The sequence below is a fragment of the Mus caroli genome, chromosome 13, assembly GCF_900094665.2.
Source record: "Mus caroli chromosome 13, CAROLI_EIJ_v1.1, whole genome shotgun sequence".
Classification (NCBI taxonomy): domain Eukaryota; kingdom Metazoa; phylum Chordata; class Mammalia; order Rodentia; family Muridae; genus Mus; species Mus caroli.
In genome coordinates, this window is record NC_034582.1 from 112502193 (window position 1) to 112521909 (window position 19717).

General features: G+C 41.8%; 1 protein-coding gene across 1 annotated transcript in view; it reads left to right on the forward strand.

The window, feature by feature from the left end:
* The first annotated feature begins 1337 nt into the window (after positions 1–1337).
* The window catches only part of C13H5orf34 (chromosome 13 C5orf34 homolog), a 23544-nt gene continuing 5164 nt past the window's right edge, over positions 1338–19717 (forward strand). Inside the window, exons 1-10 of the mRNA XM_021179954.2 lie at positions 1338–1657; positions 4233–4526; positions 4865–4954; positions 8002–8648; positions 10580–10681; positions 12569–12692; positions 13582–13673; positions 14687–14756; positions 16425–16595; positions 18146–18240. Of these exons, the coding sequence (XP_021035613.1) occupies positions 4326–4526; positions 4865–4954; positions 8002–8648; positions 10580–10681; positions 12569–12692; positions 13582–13673; positions 14687–14756; positions 16425–16595; positions 18146–18240 (1592 nt within the window). The 5' untranslated portion in view covers positions 1338–1657; positions 4233–4325. The remainder of the gene's footprint in view (positions 1658–4232; positions 4527–4864; positions 4955–8001; positions 8649–10579; positions 10682–12568; positions 12693–13581; positions 13674–14686; positions 14757–16424; positions 16596–18145; positions 18241–19717) is intronic.

Sequence of the window (19717 nt, forward strand, 5' to 3'; positions counted from 1 at the left end):
TGGGAGGCAGAGGCAGGCGGATTTCTGAGTTCGAGGCCAGCCTGGTCTACAAAGTGAGTTCCAGGACAACCAGGGCTACACAGAGAAACCCTGGAGAGAGAGAGAGAGAGAGAGAGAGAGAGAGAGGAAAGAGAAAGAAAGAACGACTGTTACCTGTCCAACGATGTCTTTACTTAAGATCATTCTTTGTATCAGTATATTTTCAAGTGATGGCTAATTGAAGAGTTAGATGTTTTTTCCCCAAAAGCCCTTGCACTAAACAAATATTCCTAATAAAGCTGTTTTGTTTGTTTGTTTGTTTTTAAGAAAAAGTTGCCTGGAGATTTTTAAATTTAGAATCAGCAAATTTCTTCGAGTCTGGTTCCATCCATAATGACCTGGCCATACTACCTCAGGCCTCCTTCCTCCCTGATCATGCTTCAGCCCCTTAAAGAGACATCATCCTTCCCTTGGACTGCTTGGAATTGTAACACAGAGCCTTGACCTTTGCTTGTACTTAGCAAGTACCTATTTAAAACTCCAGATTTGGAGCTCTGGCCATATGGATAATGTCCTTGTGGAGAGATCTGCCCACCCTTGCTCTGAGCTCACGATCATACTGAGGGCAATAGGCAGCACAAGGAGGTCTGCTTTACTACCAACAGTGTCTTGTGGAAACACTGTCTATAATCTGAATGCAATACTATTTCTCTTGGCAGTAAATAAGAGGCTACTGTTGGGCGCTGGGCAGGGTGAAGCACGTCTTTAATCCCAGCACTAGGGAGGTGGAGGCAGACAGATCTCTGAGTTCAAGGCCAGCTGGGTCTACAGAGCGAGTTCCAAGACAGCAAGGTTTACACAGACCCTGTTTCAAAAACAAACTAAACAAAACAAAATCCAAAAAACTCAAACCTCAGATTTTAGTGGAAGTATTTTCTCAGACTATATTCTCTCAGATCGCTGTGTTTTTAGTTTAGGAACACTCATGACTAATAGGATATTTTGTCCTCCCTGTCATTCTCCAATCCCCATCCTGACCCCAGTGAATTGGGCTAATCCGCAGCGTACATTGCTGATGTCGTACGCATGTCTAATGGCAATAGATTAAGAATTAGAAGACATTTTCTGGCACTTCTTAAAACAAGTGGTCTTTGTCTTCGATTACTAAAACTCCGCTAACACCTATCCTGTATTAGTGTTGCCTGGTAAGGCTGGTGTATAATCCTAATCCCCACGGAAACTCGGCGCTTCCGTATGGACATGGAACACCCAATACGTAGAAACCAAAGTCCAACCCGGAAAACCGGTCTTTTCCGGAACTGTTCTTTGCAATGGAAGAGGCGGGACTTCCGGCTTCACTTTTCCGGAGACCGCCCCTTCCTCTCGGTGCGGGAGGTTCAAACTGCTGCCTCGCTTTGTGTTTTGTTTGTGTTTTGGTCCTCGCGTCGCCGATGCTGCCCCAGAGGACTGGACCGGTGTTTCAATCGAAACACTTCTTGTATCCATGTTTTTCCGTAGATGAAATGCTTCTCGGTAGTTAATAAATTACGGAAGGAACCGTGGAGAAGCAGTACGCAAACAGCACAGTTCGTGTCACTTGAGCAAAGTAGAGGTAGGTCGGAGGCCGAGGTTGCCCTCCCTTCGAGGTGGAAAACAACTTCGCAGCCCACAACCGCCGGTGAGTGTCGGAAGTTTGGCGGTGGTCTTGCTGAGGGTGTTTTCCCGCCCCCTTCTCTTTCCCCGGGTTTGTTTTGAACAAAACAAAACAAACGAGCCTTCAACATGCTGAGGAGGGTTTTCGGTTCGTTGTCCCCCAGACCTAATGTGTTGAATGGTGAGAGTGCAAACGTGAATAAAACGATGCAAAGCACCAATTTGCTCTTAAAATACCAGGTAGAGCTATGCGTGTGTGCACATAGGTCTCTTCGTCTGTAATCATGGTATTTGCTTATTGGCGTTGCAAGGATTTAAACAAGTGACGTAAAACACTTACTGTGGTCTTACTTGTGGGAAGTTAACCCGTGACAGCAATATAGAGATGCACTGAAGACAGAAGAAATGGGAGAAAGATTAGTTTGTAGGAAATAAGAGATCATCTTCCAACAAAAGGAGATAAAGGGCCAAATTCAAGCGAGATTTTAAAAAGCAATAGAAAGCTAGTTACAGGCAGAAAGCATCGTGATGACAGTGGTGTCATCAACGCATATCGTGAACTCAAGGGGGAGAATTTAAATATTTATTCTTTCCGTATTTGATGGAAGTATATTTATCTAACAGCTTTCATCGCCTAGTACTATTTGAGGTCCCAGTGATACATTTGTAAATAAGACAGGAGAGATCCATTTTGTCTGAGTTTCTATCCTGGTGGGAGGTACTGATAAAGTCTATGAGGACAAAAGATATGTTAGGATAGAAATTATGGATGGAGTAGTTTAGCTTAGGTGATAAGGTTGGGCCTTTGTGCAAGTGGTATTTGTGTTGAGATGTGAGTTCTGATGAAGAGTTTGTGATATGATAAACAAGGAGATGACAAGCTAGACAGAGAGAACAGGACAAAGATCCTGAGATGGGAAAGACCTTCTTACAAGAGCAATCTCTACAAAGCCAGTGTGATTAAAGTGATCAGAACTAGGAAATTAGGAAGTGACATTTGGAGAGAGTGGTGGGCTAGCCTGTGTGGCCTATGCAGGCTGTAGTGTAGGTCTATTGATCTAATTCTGTGTGCAAATGACTAGGATTAATGGGCTCCAGCTAAAGAATGGATTTAGGAGATGCTGCAAAAGTCTGCTTTTGGTGGGAGTGCTTTTGTTGTAGTTTAATCAGATTCTGTTTCTCTATGGAACAAAGACGTAGAAGTCTATGCTGCTACCGGTAGCCTGAATTATGTGTACCTTATTTGCATATTTAAAAAACAAAACAAAAAAAGGATGAGGATGAAAGTAACCATCGTTATTAGGCAAGGTCTCGAAGAATCTTTGATTTAAGTAATCAATAAGAATGATTAACAACAGAGATGGCAGTAGAGAAGAAACCCTTACTAACCTAAAGTGGGGTTGCAGGAGGATGGAGGGACGAGTTTGGGAGAGGGGACAATCTACAACTTAGTCACAGACCGAGTAGGTCTAGTAGGATGAGGTCTGAAGACATTAGTACACAGACATTGATGGCCATTGTGGATGGATTAATGCCAGTGGAAAGGCAGAGGAGAAAGCCAGTGTAATAGCATGAAGATTAGTAAGAGGTCCTAGCAAGGAGGGGGTTTACTGTACTTTATTGATAGGAAATTGACATGAACTCAATAGTATTGTCTCTGAACAGTGTTCAGTTGTTGTTTTGGACAGGTGAGACTGATAATACAGGAGACAGGGTTTGTGTTAGAAAAGAATTAACATTCACAAGATTTACTGGGACCTTACAAGGCGGCTTTCGTAGTGCTAGGCACTGTCATGGGTATTTTCTCACTTAAACCTACGGCAGTCCTGTGCAACCCGCTCATTTTTACAGATAGCAGACATCCCTAAGCAACTGCCTAGCAAAGAGTGGCGCATAAACGAAGCCCTCCACCACCACTGCACAGGTATGGAAAGCATAGTAAAACCAGTCATTTTGGTGGTAAGAAATGAAATAGAAGAAGTGAGAATACATTGAAGAGACTGGATTAACTACTTGCTTAGTTCCGGACTGGGGAACAGTCTGTTCTGACATTTGTATATTTTCATGGTCTTTTCCCTTAAGCTTAACAGTTTCTTTTGGCCTGTGGTTTGCATGTGTTAACACTGATTTGCTATGTTTTTATTTATTTTATTTTTATTTATTACTATTACTGTATGTATGTATGATGGATGAGTGCAGGCGTGCATATTTTTGCTACAACTTTGTTCTCGCTTTTCCACGGTGAATTCCAGAGATGCAGTTCAGTTCATCAGGCCTGCATGCCAAGCATCTTCACGTGCTGAACCATCATGCCTGCCCAAATTGCTATATTTTTCTTACCAAAGTATAATTGGTTTATCTGAAATGAGATGCTCAGCATATCAGACACCAATTTAAACTTGAGGAACAGTAAACCACAAAACGTTTGTGATTTTGTGAGCTGTCCGCACCTCCCAGGTTAGGCTTTGACCGTGTATGAGTAAAGTCCTCAGGATTACTCAAGGCGGTTTGTTAAGGAAGTTTATTTTAGATCCTAGAGGTAAGAGGATACCCGGTGGCGGGTGTGTTGCCCTGTGTTCTTAGGAAATGCGTGTGTTTAGCTTGACAGAACTCCTGAGCCTTAAGCACACTGCCTGTGCTCCTGTGTCCCCATCCCCCCACAGTCCATGCTGAGAAGGGCGGCATAGCCAGGCATGGGAATGGCAGCCGAGGCGCGAATGGTGCTCTATGAGGATGATTCCGTCCAAGTGCACTACGCTTGTGGGTCCACGCTGCAGCTCTCTCCTTGCGGCTCTGAATTTCTCTTTGAAAAGGCACTTCCTCCCTCAACACATCCTTTAGAACAACCAGAGAGAATCCGTCAGCGGACACACTTTGTTATTAGCAACTACCGAGTAAGTAATACCACAAAAGAATATGCTTGTCTATCTGTCTGTCTATTTAATCTTTTTTCAAATCTTTTTTTTATTTTTTATTTTTTGAGACATAATTTCTCTGTGTACCCCGGTTGGTTTGGAACTTGCTTTGTAGACCAGGCTGGCCTCGAACTCACAGAGTTCTGCCTCTGCCTCCCAAGTGTTGGGATTAAAGGCATGCTTCACCACTGCCAGGCTAAAAGTGTTCCTTTTAATACCAGCCAGTGGTTGAAGCTGCTGGGATGTAAAGGGAGCTAGGACACTGGACTTCTGTCATTCCAAACTGATTTTCAGATATTTTACATTTCTTTTTATAGGAGCAACTACAGCGAGCCCTAGATTTTCGAAACTCTTCAGCTACATGCCCTTTTTTATCTGAAAGCATCATACCTCCTGAAAGAAAAAAGGTAATTTTTGTTTCAAACCACATTTTTATGAGTAATATTTGGGCACAGGTTAATTAAACAGATGGTTTAGCACTTAGTAAGCACGTGCTATAGGGTGAATCGGCCTCTGTGCTCACCAGACTAAGGAACGTAGAAGCTGCATTATTTCAACTTACGTATTTTATCTCCTCGACATTTCCTTTATAGTTTAGGACTATAGCATTGCAGATTTGTGAGTTTTTTTTGGTTTTTTTTTGGTTTTTCAAGACAGGGTTTCTCTGTGTAGCCCTGGCTGTCCTGGCACTCACTTTGTAGACCAGGCTGGCCTCGAACTCAGAAATCCGCCTGCCTCTGCCTCCCGAGTGCTGGGACTAAAGGCGTGCACCACCACGCCCGGCTTCGACTTTTTAATTATCATATGTCTCAGTTTTAAGCATCATACAAAGTCTAGTAAACTGTGTGTGCCTGCTAATGTATATATAAGAAGATATGAGTCTAGTCTGCTTCTTCTGATGCTGTGATAAAAGGTTGGCCAAAGGCAACTTGGGGAGGAAAGGATTTATTTCAGCTGGTAGTTTTTCAGTCTATCCTTGAGGGAAGCCTGGTAGAATCTAAAGCAGACACCATGAGGAGCACTGCTTACAGGCTCGTTTTCTCTGGTTTGCTTAGCTACTACCTTTTGTATATAATCCAGGCCCACCTGCCCAGGGATGGTATCCACTACAGAGGGACATGCTTCCCCCCATGAAGCAGTAACCAACCAAGAAAATGCCCCACAGACGTGTCCAGACCATCATGGAGATTTTTCCTCAGTTGATGTTCCGTCTTTACCAGGACTCAATTCCTGACAAAAACCTAGGCAGCCCAATACACAATTATGTATAAGTATAAAATGTTTACTCTTGTTTATATTGTATTTTGGGGAATAATAGTAAATTCATTTACTAAGACTATGCACTAGGAACTAGAACCAATGTTGAAAATATTTAAAGGCTGAGACAAGAGGATTATCTGACCTCCTAAACTTGAAACACACATGGGCAGTGTAATTAGATCCTGTTTCCAACAAACCAAAAACTTCAGTGGTACCAGTGTGGCATGGGTAGTAGTTCCCAAATACCCATCCTTTGTGTAGACGAACTGTGTTTCAGAGAGTTTACCTGATTTATCTGTGAAATTTTTCAAAGTGACGAAGTTAGGGCTTGAGCCTAGTCCATCTGCCTCTTGGTACACAGGCGAGAACCCAGGACCCCACACATGACAGGAAGGCACTTCACCACTGAGCAACACCCACAGCTTGGGTGCCTGTTAATTACCCTCTACTGCTTCTAATGCTCTCTTGCCTCCTTACTGAGCAATTTCATATTGTGTTGTGGCTGTTTTAATAGTTGTTGTTTTTTTTTTTTTTTTAAAATTTTTTTTTTTATATGTAAGTACACTGTAGCTGTCTTCAGACACTCCAGAAGAGGGCGCCAGATATTGTTACGGATGGTTGTGAGCCACCATGTGGTTGCTGGGNTGGTTGTGAGCCACCATGTGGTTGCTGGGATTTGAACTCTGGACCTTCGGAAGAGCAGTCGGGTGCTCTTACCCACTGAGCCATCTCACCAGCCCCTGTTTTAATAGTTTTGTATCTGTTTATATTATGGTGACAGAACAACTGAGATAAACAACCTTAAGGAGGAGAGATTTGTTTCCTGTTGCAGAGGTCTTTAGTACGAGCTCATTTGGCTCTGTCACCATTGGCTGAGTCTAAAGCAGACCATTGTGGTGGAGAATGTAGGGTGAAGCAAAGCATAGTGGCCAGGAAGCAGACGGGGTGAGAAGGGGACAAGGGAGAAGCTAGACCCTTCGATGGCTCTCCCTCAGACACCCACTTCCTCCAGACAGACCTAGCACAGTCCATTCATCTGAGAACTCTTAAGTGGATTAATCCTTTGTGGACACTTTTGTTTTCATGGTACAATTTCCTCTCAGCAGCGCCACCAGCTGGAGACCGCACCCTTAGCATCTCCACCTCTGTGGAGGATACCTCGCATCCACACCTTAGCAGGCAGATGTTCTGAGCTATCACTTACTCCACAGGGCTTCTTCCCAGCGTCTTTTGAAGGACTTCATTCATTGAAAGGGGGTTTTTTGCTGCTGATGCTGTAGTGTGGCCACTAGACTATGAGAGCTTCCCTGACCCTCCTTACATGGGTTAACCATCAATTGCTGCCCCTAAGATGAGTATTCTGACATGGATGGCTCTGTAAAGAGGCTCTCTTGACAACAGCTTTAGTAAAGTTAAGGTTTAATAAAGATGGAAGGTGAAGTGTTGAACTATATCCAATAATTGATCACAGTACTGGTGTGTACAATATGGCGGATTTCTTGTTTGAAAAAGCAGATAGAGTTTTGAGTGTTTTGAGTGTGCTCTTTAAAGTCAGCTTACTTTTGAATATTTAAATTGTGTGAAATGACTTTTAAAGCCACTTGGAATGTATGTTAGGCCACAGGGTGCTGGCTGCCTTCTAGGGCAGGTGATTCATGTGAATTTTCAGTTCATCTGGTAATTCCAAAGCTACCCTAAACAATAATTCTGACCTTTCTCCCATGTCTCCCAACACATCCGTTCTCTGTGTTGTCTCAGTGACTTCTACACTATTTCTATAGCATGTAAGCTCTATTGCTTTTATATAGCATAGTCAGCCCAGGTTCTCCTTCATCCCCTTATGGCTGCTCTCCTTCACAGTAGGTTTTTGGGATGAGTGGTCTGCAAATCCATGTCTCCCTAACTCATTGAACATTCTAAATCAAAATAAGTTTGTGCTAATCTTCTTCCTCTTTGTGTGCGTGTGAGTGTGTGTGTGTGTGTGTGTGTGTGTGTGTGTATTTCTAAGAGAAACACTATTAGCATCCAGTATTGTCTGTAAAACCATATGTTGACTCCAGTTTTCATTTTTCTAGGTGGTAAAAACAAAAGTATGAAAACTCTTCCTTATTCTCTTACATAATACTTTTAATATCAAAAGTATAGAAAAATTGAACATTAATAGAAAATAACATTTTTTTCCCTCTCAATTCAGCATATCTTCATTGATTTCTCGGAAGTAGAATGGCCCAGCCTTGACAGAGATGACTGCATCACGTACTCGGAGAGTGGCGTGGTGAAGATAACATCCCTGGATGGACACGCGTACCTTTGTCTGCCCAGATCTCAGCATGAATTTACAGTACATTTTTTGTGTAAAGTGAGCCAGAGGCCAGATTCATCTGGCATACTATCCGAAACACAGAATCAGGACCCCAAAAATAAACTAGTTGAGAAGACCAGAAAAGTCTGCAGATGTGGAAATTTATCAGGACAAAGATTAAGGGATAAAGAAAACGAACCTCATTACCAGATCTTGAAATCTAAAAACGCTTCAGTGAACATATGCTGTGTGAATGACACTGAGGGGAGACGGGAGCTTCCTTCCCTGAGCACGAATCACAGATGTGTGTACGCATGGGTAAAGCAGGCTTGGTCTGTTGCCTCCTGTCCAGAGGAGTGGAAATACCCTCTGTCTTTAGCACTTCGTTTTTATAACAAAGTTCGTGTTGCATCAGAAATTGATGCAGATTTCCCTGCAAGTAGCATTGTGACTTCTGACAGTCCTGAAGAAAGAGGAACGGAGGTTTCTGTCCTTCCCAGGGCCTTGTTACTCAGCTGCCCTGCCCCACACATGCACAGGTAAAGCAAGAATGGTTTGTTGCAGAGAGCAAGGTTGGGACAACTTGTCCTTACCCCAAGCGTCACTTGGTTTTTGTTCTGATTCTGGTTTTCTGAGACAAGGTCTCACTATGTAACCTTGACCTCTAATTCATAGAGACCCTCCTGCCCCTGCCTCCCAAAAGTGCTGGGGTTAAAGGCATGAGCCGCCACACCTGGCCACATCTGCTACTGTTCTTACTTTCAGTTCATTTACTTAACTGAAATCTTTAATTTTAAGGGATAGTAAATCATTTCCCAAGCAAAGATGTTGGCATTTCCTACTCTGTTAGTACACTGTCTGGGGAAGGTTAACTCTACACTAGATTCTTCATTAGGTGTAATACACAGCAAACTAAAACTGAATCACTCCTTAGTGTAGAGTAGCAGCTCATGAAGGCCACTGTCCCTAAAAGGCTCATTAAAGTACAGAAGAGCAGGAGCCTGCTCTGAGCTCTTTGGGAGAAAGCTGAGAGGGGAGTCTATGTCTGGTCACTGGAGCCCATGACCCCACTGCGAGAGCATGGACCTGCAGAGTTTTGATTATGGCTTCTTTGATATCAGCCCAAAGGCTACCCATATTTAGTTAACTGACTAAAGGTCTGTCCTTTTTCAAAGGGATTCAGTATATGGAAACCTCTTCATGGCTAGTCAAAAACTTGTCATTCACAGATGAATAATAGTTAAAATTTTGCAACACGAACTTTGTATAAATGACACAGTAACTTTTTTGTCAAGTAACATTTACAAAATACTTACTGTGAGACACTGGTGTGCTTCTGTGTTGGGTGTAGTAACCCTGTGACAAGAAGTACTGTGATCTTTTGTAGAAGAAACCTGAGATCCAGAAATAACGAACTCCGGCAGCTTACATCGCTAGCACTTGTAGAATTGAAAGTTGATCCTAGGTTGTCTCTGTGTACACTTAAAGTTTTTGAGCTTGCCATAAATATCTAGTTAAAACTGGAAATTCCAGTTATTGACAGAAGAGGTTTTTAGGCTCCTAAGTTAAATGTTTCTTCACCTAGATTTAGGTTGAAATCCATTTTCCTTAACAGGGCTCATCAGGTTTTCCATGTTCTGCTTGCCTCCTTCGCCATAGTCCTCACCTCTGCCATCTTTCCTGTCCGTGACTTCCCTGTGCTTGTGAACTTGTGGTCACTCGGCCTCTCCTTCCCTGCTGCCCCTGCCCTGCTTTTTGCTCCAGTAGGAGTATTACACACACACACACACACACACACACACACACACCCCTCCTTCCCTTGTCTCATCTTAAGCCTTACTCTTTGGGGTACTCGTTTCACCAATTATTGATAAGTTAGGTCATATTCATGCCCAAGGCACTCATTGGCTCCCTCTCTTTAGACTTGGTGATTACTACACTGTCACATGGGAGGTCTCCATTGGGGGCAGAAGACACACCTGCTTTGGGGGAAGTTAACTTCTTAGTGTGTTGATGTCTGGCCTAGCGTAGACGTCTCACGGAGGATTTGTTGTCTGAATTCGGGTTCAGGTTTTTTTTTTTTCCAAGACAGGGTTTCTCTGTGTAGCCCTGGCTGTCCTGGAACTCACTCTATAGACCAGGCTGGCCTTGAACTCAGAAATCCGCCTGCCTCTGCCTCCCGAGTGCTGGGACTAAAGGCGTGCGCCACCACGCCCGGCCTTCAGGTTCAGTTTTAAAGATTAGGAAAGCTTTTAATTGTATAGCTTGCAGAGATCCATTAATGAGGCTACTGAGAACTACTGTAAAGATACACGGCAAAGCGGGACTTGCTCTGAAATGTCTCTAGTGCCCGTTGCATTGTGGTTTCTTTGATCTGGTGAGTAAGGCACTGTGGCGGCACTGCTTTGTTGACTTGATGGCAGCTATTTTGAAGAAGCAGAGTTAGTTCTCATAAGTTGACTTTTCACAGGTGGAACTTCTGTGACTCACTTTTACAGAGACAGCCCGATGCAGAAGAGTTTTCCTACCCTGAGCTTGTGAAGGTGGTGTGGTATCAGGGTGTTACATACAGGTAAAGCCCCTTCCCATCTTGAACCGGAGTTTTGTTAGTTTACAATTAATTTATTTTATGTATACAAGTACACTGTAGCTGTCTTCAGATGTACCACAAGAGTGCATCGGATCCCATTACAGATGGTTGTGAGCCACCATGTGGTTGCTGGGAATTAAACTCAGGACCTCTGGAAGAGCAGTCGGTGCTTTTAACCACTGAGCCATCTCTCCAGCCTGTTTGTTTATTTCTTAACTCACAGTGGGAATGAGACTATACTTGCAAACCGATTCTTATAAACAGTTTTGCTGGGTCAACTGGGCTGCTGTGTTTTATCTTTACTTTTACAGGTCACAAAACTAATTTTGTTAGTATGCATAGAGGTCTTATGACTCATGTTAGCCAAGTTTACAAGACTACGTGACAGCTACCAAGCCACTGAGATTCGGACTTGCTACCGAATGGAATGTACCAGAGGCTTAGGGTGTCCGCTGGACCTGAGAAGGTCTAGTCGTGTTACCTAGTGAATCAACCTAAGGGTGACTCAGTCAAAGAAAGTCATTCCTTTCCTGGCTGCTCTAGGCCACCACTACTCCACTGAATTCTCCCTTCCCTATAACAGAGTTACTGTCTAGTGACAGGACACAGTGTTGGCCAGATGCGGTCTTCTTTCCATGACTAATGCTAAAAAGCATACCTGGTGGGTTTTGGGTGCCAGAGGCTTTCCTGTCTTGTATGAAGACCCGTGCTCTCGGACAGTGGGTTTTTTGTTTTTTGTTTTTTGTTTTTTTTTTTTTTTTTTTTTTTTTTTTTTGGTTTTTCGAGACAGGGTTTCTCTCTGTAGCCCTGGCTGTCCTGGAACTCACTTTNTTTTTTTTGGTTTTTCGAGACAGGGTTTCTCTCTGTAGCCCTGGCTGTCCTGGAACTCACTTTGTAGACCAGGCTGGCCTCGAACTCAGAAATCCTCCTGCCTCTGCCTCCCAAGTGCTGGGATTAAAGGCGTGTGCCACCACCAGTGTATTTTTTAAAATTGCATTTATTTTTTTCTGGGGCTGGCAATACATGTGTGCTACGGCATGCATGTGGAGATCAGAGGACAACCTCTTCTTCCACCCTGTGGGTCCCAGGAATTGAGCCATCTCATCAGGCTTGACAGCAAGTGCTTCTACCTGCTGAGTCACCTTGATAGCCCCGACAAGATATGAAAGACATATCTTTTATATCTGTTCCAATAAAAGTAATTTCCAATAAAAATATTTTTCAGTAATTGTATATGGAATGCTCAGATTATACCTGGCTAGCACATGTGTAATTGGTCACATTTTACATGGATAGTTAATCTCATCCATCAGGTATTGATTACACCAGTTATATTTATTGAAGAATAATCTTTTTTTTTATTTTTTTTTAAAGATTTATTCATTTATTATATATAAGTACACTGTAGCTGTCTTCAGACATACCAGAAGAGGGAGTCAGATCTTGTTAAGGATGGTTGTGAGCCACCATGTGGTTGCTGGGATTTGAACTCTGGACCTTCGGAAGAGCAGTCGGGTGCTCTTACCCGCTGAGCCATCTCACCAGCCCCCGAAGAATAATCTTATTTTCAGAACCTAGAAGTGTGGTGTTTAACTTGTATGTATCAACGTTGCTTTGGCGACTCTATGTACCAGTCGCTGTGGTTGGCTCTGGAGATATGAAGACAGTATTCTGAATTCTAGAAGCTCTGAGCTTAGTTGTTGATATAAACACAGAAGGCACTTCATTTGTTCTCTTTCTCTTCAGTTCAAAAATACCCACATTTCTGGTTTTGATTTGTTGTTTTTTGGGGATTTTATTGTCTTAATGATTGCTTTAATGCACACATTAGTCTTAATTAGAAAACAAACGTTTATTTCTCTACCTTAGGCTTACCCATAAAAATGTAAACTCAATAGAGATTTTTCCTGGAGACGGATCGGTTTTCAAGTCAGAAGGGGCTCATTTTGGTAACTATTTTACATATTATCCAAGTCAAGAAGAATCAGAAGAGGTAAGCTAACTATGAAAACTCAAGAGTTGGTATAAAGCTCTTTTTAAAGTCATAGTATGGAAAACGTGCTGTCTATATAACATTACTTCCCTCTGCTCCAGGGAGAAGGCAGCGGGGGAATTGAACAAAAGGCAGTGCTTATATAGGATTTCTTAGGGGCTGGAGCTTTTGAGGTAGACATTTCCAATTTGAGGATTGGTGGGATTTCAAGGCCTGAGCTTGTGGAGCTCAGGGATTGGTGGGTGTTTTTTCCCTTTCCCTGCATTCAGCCCATGGATTCGGGTGGGAAGTCTTTCCTGACTGCAGCCTGGTTTTGCTGGGGCACCATCTCTGTGGGGCTGCTGGGAGCTGGGGTTATGGGGAAGGAGGTGTTGCCACCTTGGACAGCTTTGTAAGGGACAGCTCCTGCTGAGCAGGAAATGAGATGCCCCTGTGAAGGCTGCAGGCTGAGGAGATGTGGCTGTGCTGCCATTTAGACAGGAGTTGCCATTTTTGACAGCTCCTGCCAGGACATCTTATCACAGCTGTAGGCTAGGACAGGAAGAAGGGGCCAGCCTCAGCTTTTGCTTAGAGACCACAGTCCTTACCAGGAGATAAGAGCCAGACAGGAGAATCGGTCCCTCACCTGGCATCCTAAAAGTCATGTCTCTGTCTGCCCTGCCTAGCCATTGGCTGCCAGCAACCTTATTTTCCAATCAGAACCAACCGGGGGCAGGGTCCCTCGGTGTCGGATTCTCAGTAAATCCGGGTCTTGGGGGACCCAGATTAACATAATACAAACAGTCATGGGTGCATGTATACATACCTCAAAGAAAAAGTAGTTAAATAATGAGGGTCAAATTTATTGAGATTTTGTTTGTTTGTTTGTTTCCTTGTTTTAAACTTTCAGAGAGACGAGAAAACTTACTCTGTAAATAACCTTCCTCCAGACAGACCAGGAAATTTCTTCTCTGTACGTTCTCTGATTAAACAGGCAACCAGGTGAGTTATGATACTCATCTCGTACATCTGAATGCCTTGATGTGTTTCCTCTGATTAAGGGTAGGATTAAGGCTGGTACAATGGGAATATGTGTCTTTGCTACAAATCTGACAAGTTTTCTAGTCTCACAATTTAAAAAATTTTCTGTGTCATTACAAGAGCATTTCTGGCTATGAAATTTATGGAGAAACTCCATATAGTAAGTAAGCAGGTCCTGAGAGGGACTAAAGTGCGGTTCTCTGGATAAGTGTAGTGTCCCTTATGGTCGCTACAGTCAAGGTGACGATTTGAGGGGACATTTGCAATTTTCCCACTTTCTTATTTTCAGAGTAATGAAGTTTTATGAGTGTACTAAAGATTAAGAATAGCTTGGTTCTTTATTTCACCTCTTTTTAAATTCTTTTGATTAAGAAAGCACAATAATGAATTTAATCATTTGTTTTTATGAAATTATTTGTAAACAATATCCAAATCAATTAGCAGGCTCAGAAATTACTGTTTCATTTCCTACACATAGTTGACTGCTTTTTTGCCATCTTTAGACTACACTAAAGCCTTGGACATGTGACTCTGTCACCTCTTTAGAATATCTGAGAAGCAGGAAGGCACTTGCTGTGTAGGCCGAGTAGCCTGAGTTTGATCTGTTGAAGCCACATAAAGGTGGAAAGAGGCAACTAAAGCCGTGGAGTTTCCTCGGACCTTTACACACGCGCCTGCACACTCGCACACAGCGGTGCACACACACAACTAAGTAAACAGTTTTAAAAGAGCACCTGAGAATTATCCATGGCATTCCTTCGTTGTTAAAAGGCCGAGGAGTAGTCTTAGCTGGCTACGTTGAGGGCAGAAGGCGGTGACAGTGAGTCACCTTCCTGGGAGTTGCCATAGTCATCTAAACTATAATGTGGCATTCAGGATGTTGCTAAAACATTGTACCACAGAACTGGGTGTTCTGAAATACTGGAAAATGTCATTATTTACAAACACTTAGGGAATATTTTTCATGTTTCCAGAATTCTTCAACATTGTGCCAAGATAAGGCTTTCACTAGGCCACAACTACCGTGTGTGCTGCTGGAAAATGGTATGTGAAAGGCAAGCTTGTTAGTTGTCTTCTTGTTAGGATTAATACTTGCACATTCAAACTGCTTTTGTGTAAGTCATGTGAGAAAGTCTTTGTAACTTTGTTTATTCAAGAAAATACCTACCTTGATCCAGGTACAGTGGTGCACACCTTTAGTTCCTGCACTTGGAAGGCAGATGAAGACAGATCTCTTGAGTTCAAGGACAGCCTGGGCTACACAGAGGAACCCCGGCTTAGTTGTGGTTTCTATTGCTTAGACGAAACACAATGATCAAAAACAACCTGGGAGCAAAGGGTTTATTTCACTCACAGTTCCACATCACAGTTCCTCCTCAGAGGCAGTGAGGGCAGGAACTCAAGCAGGCCAGGAACCTGGAGGCAGAGGCCATGGAAAGACCCTTCTTACTAAATTGTTCATCATGGTTTTCCCAGCCTGCTTTCTTATAAAACCCAGGACCGCCTGCTCAGGGGTAGCCTCACCCACAGTGGGCCACATCTATCACTAATTAAGAAAAAGCAGGTCTTATAAAGACATTTTCTCAATTGAGGTTCCCTTCTCTCTGATCATTCAACTTGTGGCAAGTTAACATAAAGCCAGCCAGCATTAACCCTGTCTCAAAAACCTTAAATAGAAAAAAGAGAGAGGGAGAGGGGAAGAAAGAATACCTACCTCATAGACAGGTTGGGAAACCCGGCTTCTACTGTAGCCTTTAAGTCCCAGGCGTTGCGGATATGGCAGATGTTCTGTCACTTAGGCGTCCCTTGTGTCCCTGTGCTGTACTTTCTGTGTCCTAGATACTTTCTTTATCTACATAAGCTCTTACCCCCACCGTGTAGGGATTTGAGCCTGGCTTAGAACGCGCCAGTCACACACTCTTATCACAGAGCTATGCAAGCTTCCCCCACTCCTCCCCCTTTGGTTTTTTGGTGCAGAATATTGATATGTAGCCTGGGTTGGCTTCAAACTTGAGATCTTCCTGCCTTAGCCTGCCAAGTGCTGGGATTACAGGTGTGTGCCACCATGCTCAACCGATTCTTTCTTTGTTTTTGTTTTAAAGATTTATTTATTTATTTATTATATGTAAGTACAGAAGATGTCAGATCTCGTTACGGATAATTGTGAGCCACCATGTGGTTGCTGGGATTTGAACTTAGGACCTTCAGACGATCAGCCAATGCTCTTAAACACTGAGCCATCTCTCCAGCCCTCTTTCTTTGTTTTAATGAGGAGGGAGAGATGGGGATTGTTCAAATTTTGAGTTTATGTAAAAGTACTCTCAATATAAATCATAATAGTATCATATTTTACCTTTTTTACAAATGTAAAAGTAAATTCATTAATTCTGCCTTAGAGGAAATGACTCTCAGACATTGATTTCTAAATCCATATTCATTTGATTATCGACCAATATGCTATTATAATTCATAATTTTTGCCTATGTAAAGTTCATAGCAGAATGGTAGCTTACAGAGATATAAGAACTTAATCTTATTAGTTAGACAGTTTTGGCTGTGCAATTCTTGAAAAGATAAAATATGGGTAGGAGTTCTGTATAGTACTCAACATTTGAATAAGACACTTGAGTTGCTTCAGAGTTCATTAATAATTATTGAAATCTTTTTCGTAGAAAGCTCTGTCTTATGCTATCTTTGTTTACTTGGTTTTAGGCACCTGGAGTAAGTGTTAGCAGTATCCTGCCCGTGCTTCTGAAGGAATCCCTCATCCCAAGCATGGGGAGATTCCTTGCCTACTCCGATGACAAAGTCCATGCTGTCTTTTTGGATGGCGTCACAGTAACGATGAATTGGAATCTCAGCTCCTCTGCTGAGAAGAAACAAGTGAGTCTGCCTGAGATCCCCAAACCCCTAATGCTACAAGGCTTAATTCAGTTCCTCATGCTGTGTGGACCCCTAACCATAACAGTATTTCTGTTGCTTAACTATAATTTTGCTCTGATATGAGTCATAATGTAAATACCTGATATGCAGGATAGGCGACCCCTGTGTGGTCACAACCCACAGACGGAGAACCGTTGCCTAAGACTGAAATCCATTTATTACACCCAGTAAAATTTATTATACAGTGTTTGTAATTGTCACCTATGAGACACCATTTTGGTATTAGATAGTTGTGTACATTATATATTATTAATGTCAGGATAAACGTTATCTCCTCAAATGTTATTTCTTTATTACAAATACATCCAAGATCCTATAGTCTAGATTTTTTTTCAAATCTAATACATTATTCTTAGCTATGGTTTGTCAATTATAGTCTAAATATATCCTGATTGGTTACTTATCTACAGGAACTAGAACAGAAAACAGTACTACATTATCTTTCCTGTGTATTTATGTGTACCTGTGTGAGTTTATGTGCAGTGCGTGGAGGAGCTCTTGGGATCAAGAGAGAGGATCTGAAACCCTAGAATTGGATCACGGGCAATTACGAGCCACCATTTGAGTTCTAGAGACCAAACTTTTGTTGTTGTTGTTCATTAGAAATTTATTTTTTTTCCTATTACTTCTCTTATTTTCTTTCTTTTTCCTTTTTTTTAATTAGTTCATTTTCTTTATTTACATTTCAAATGTTATCCCCTTTCCTGCTTTCCCCTCCGAAAACCCCTGGCCTTATCCCCTCCCCCCTCTCCCTGCGTACCAACCTACACACTCCCACTTCCTGGCCATGGCATTCCCCTACACTGGGGCATAGAGCCTTCACAGGACCAAGGGCCTCTCCTCCCATTGATGACTGACTAGGCCATCCTCTGCTACATATGCAGCTGGAGCCATGAGTCCCACCATGTGTGCTCTTTGGTTGCTTGTTTAGTCCCAGGGAGCTCTGGGGATACTGGTTAGTTCATATTGTTGTTCCTCCTATGGGGCTGCAAACCCCTTCAGCTCCTTGGGTTCCTTTATTGAGGACCCTGTGCTCCATCCAGTAGATAGCTGTGAGCATCTACTTGTGTATTTGTCAGGCACTAGCAGAGCCTCTCAGGAGACAGCTATATCAGGCTCCTGTCAGTGGGACCAAACTTTTTAAATCTAAAATCTTGTCAAGAGGCTCAGTGAATTTCCTAGCAAACATTAGAAAAGTATAATAAATAAAATGTATGACAAATAGTGGTGTGTTTGTATGTATTTGTGTGTGTGTGTGTGTGTGTGTATGTGTGTGCACATTATAACAAGAAAGATTGGCATTCTTACTCTCTGATAACTATCTCTGTAGGTGATGACTTAAACATACCACAAGCCATTTAAAGTAGTCATTAAATTCTCAAAATAAAACTTAAATGATTCATCTACTCCTTTATTCTTTAATAGGTTGCTAATGTTTTAGCTCTTACGTCTAGAATGATAACACTTGCCTCTTCTTTTTGCTTCTTAAGGTAGATCAAGGGCTCAGCTTCGGTTGGTGCAGATTAACTTTTCCTGATGGACAGGATCAGTTAATTCCAACTGAACACCCTGGAGCATATGAAAGGTACATCAGAGCAATTTTATCTTCATGTTCTAACTGGTGGAGTGTAAATAAAATTTAAATCTTATATGCAGTTTTAGTTTTTCTAGATTTCAGAGTTTTCAAGTATACTGAAATTTAACATAATGAAATAAATCAAGTCAGCTTTAAACATTTGTTTGCACGCAAGTGGTTTTTTTTCAAAATAGTATGTTTCCAGCATGTTCTGACTTGCCGTGGAGAGTAGAATGCCGTCAGTTGTATTAGCCAGTTATTCTAACTCCTTAATGGAATTGAAAGAGAGGTAGTTTACAAATGACCACAAATGAAGTTGTATGTTTTCAGAGATGGTTAAAATCTAGCTGATGGTTATTCCTAAATGAGACGATGCTTAAACTGAGTTTTTAGGAATATACCTTTCAGTTAATATAGCTCACTGTTAGTCACAGTTAATGTGACTCTATCTGTAGGAGTCCTAACATGACAGCAACCTGACCTGTCAGCGCCCACAGACTGCTTGTTCAACATCTTGAAATTATTTTTCTGGTGGATGGCCTCATTTTGGTCCAAATGCTCCAACATTTAATTGCTATTTTATTTATTTATTTATTTTTAAATATATTTATTTATTTATTATATGTAAGTACACTGTAGCTGTCTTCAGACACACCAGAAGAGGGAGTCAGATCTTGTTACGGATGGTTGTGAGCCACCATGTGGTTGCTGGGATTTGAACTAAGGACCTTTGGAAGAGCAGTTGGGTGCTCTTACCTGCTGAGCCATCTCACCAGCCCCCTAATTGCTATTTTAAACAATTTCTCTCAAGAAGATAGCACATTTAGCAAATGTTTTAATGATTGTTCTGTCCTGTCAGTTGAGATCATTCAGTTTTTAAACTTGTTTCATTAAGTTACATTTCATCATATGGGTGTGTGTGTGTACATGTGTGCGTGTACTTGTATATGCGTGTGTATGCTCTAACAGACATTTCTAAGTTTAAATTTTAGTAGGGAAATGCTTCCATAAATTGTGTAAATATATTTTCATAACAAGCTTAAGGGATTTGACTTTACTTGGAAAAGCTAAGAAGAAAAAGTTGAGATGTTTACATTTGAGCTTTCAATGAAGTACAAGTATTCCTTTTGTGTTTTTATTTAGATGTTTTCTTTTATAATATTATGAATATAGGTAAAATTATTTTACTCTTTATGAGTAATGTAAAAAATGTGGCTTCCTCTGTGTCTAGTGAATACAATTAAGAAAAATTTATTGCCTCATTTAAAACTTTTCTTTGTTTTTTTTTCCAAACTGTCTTATTGATTTGTTTTCATTTCTTACATATTTGTAGAGAATGTACAAATTTAGGCTAGAAGTTTAGCTAGATAGTAGAGCATTTCCTCAGCATNGACCAAGATCTGGTTCCATCCCCAGCATACAAGGTGGAGAAAAATTCATTAAAAAAAACTTAAAGCCAGGTGTGGTGACACACCCTGTAATTCCA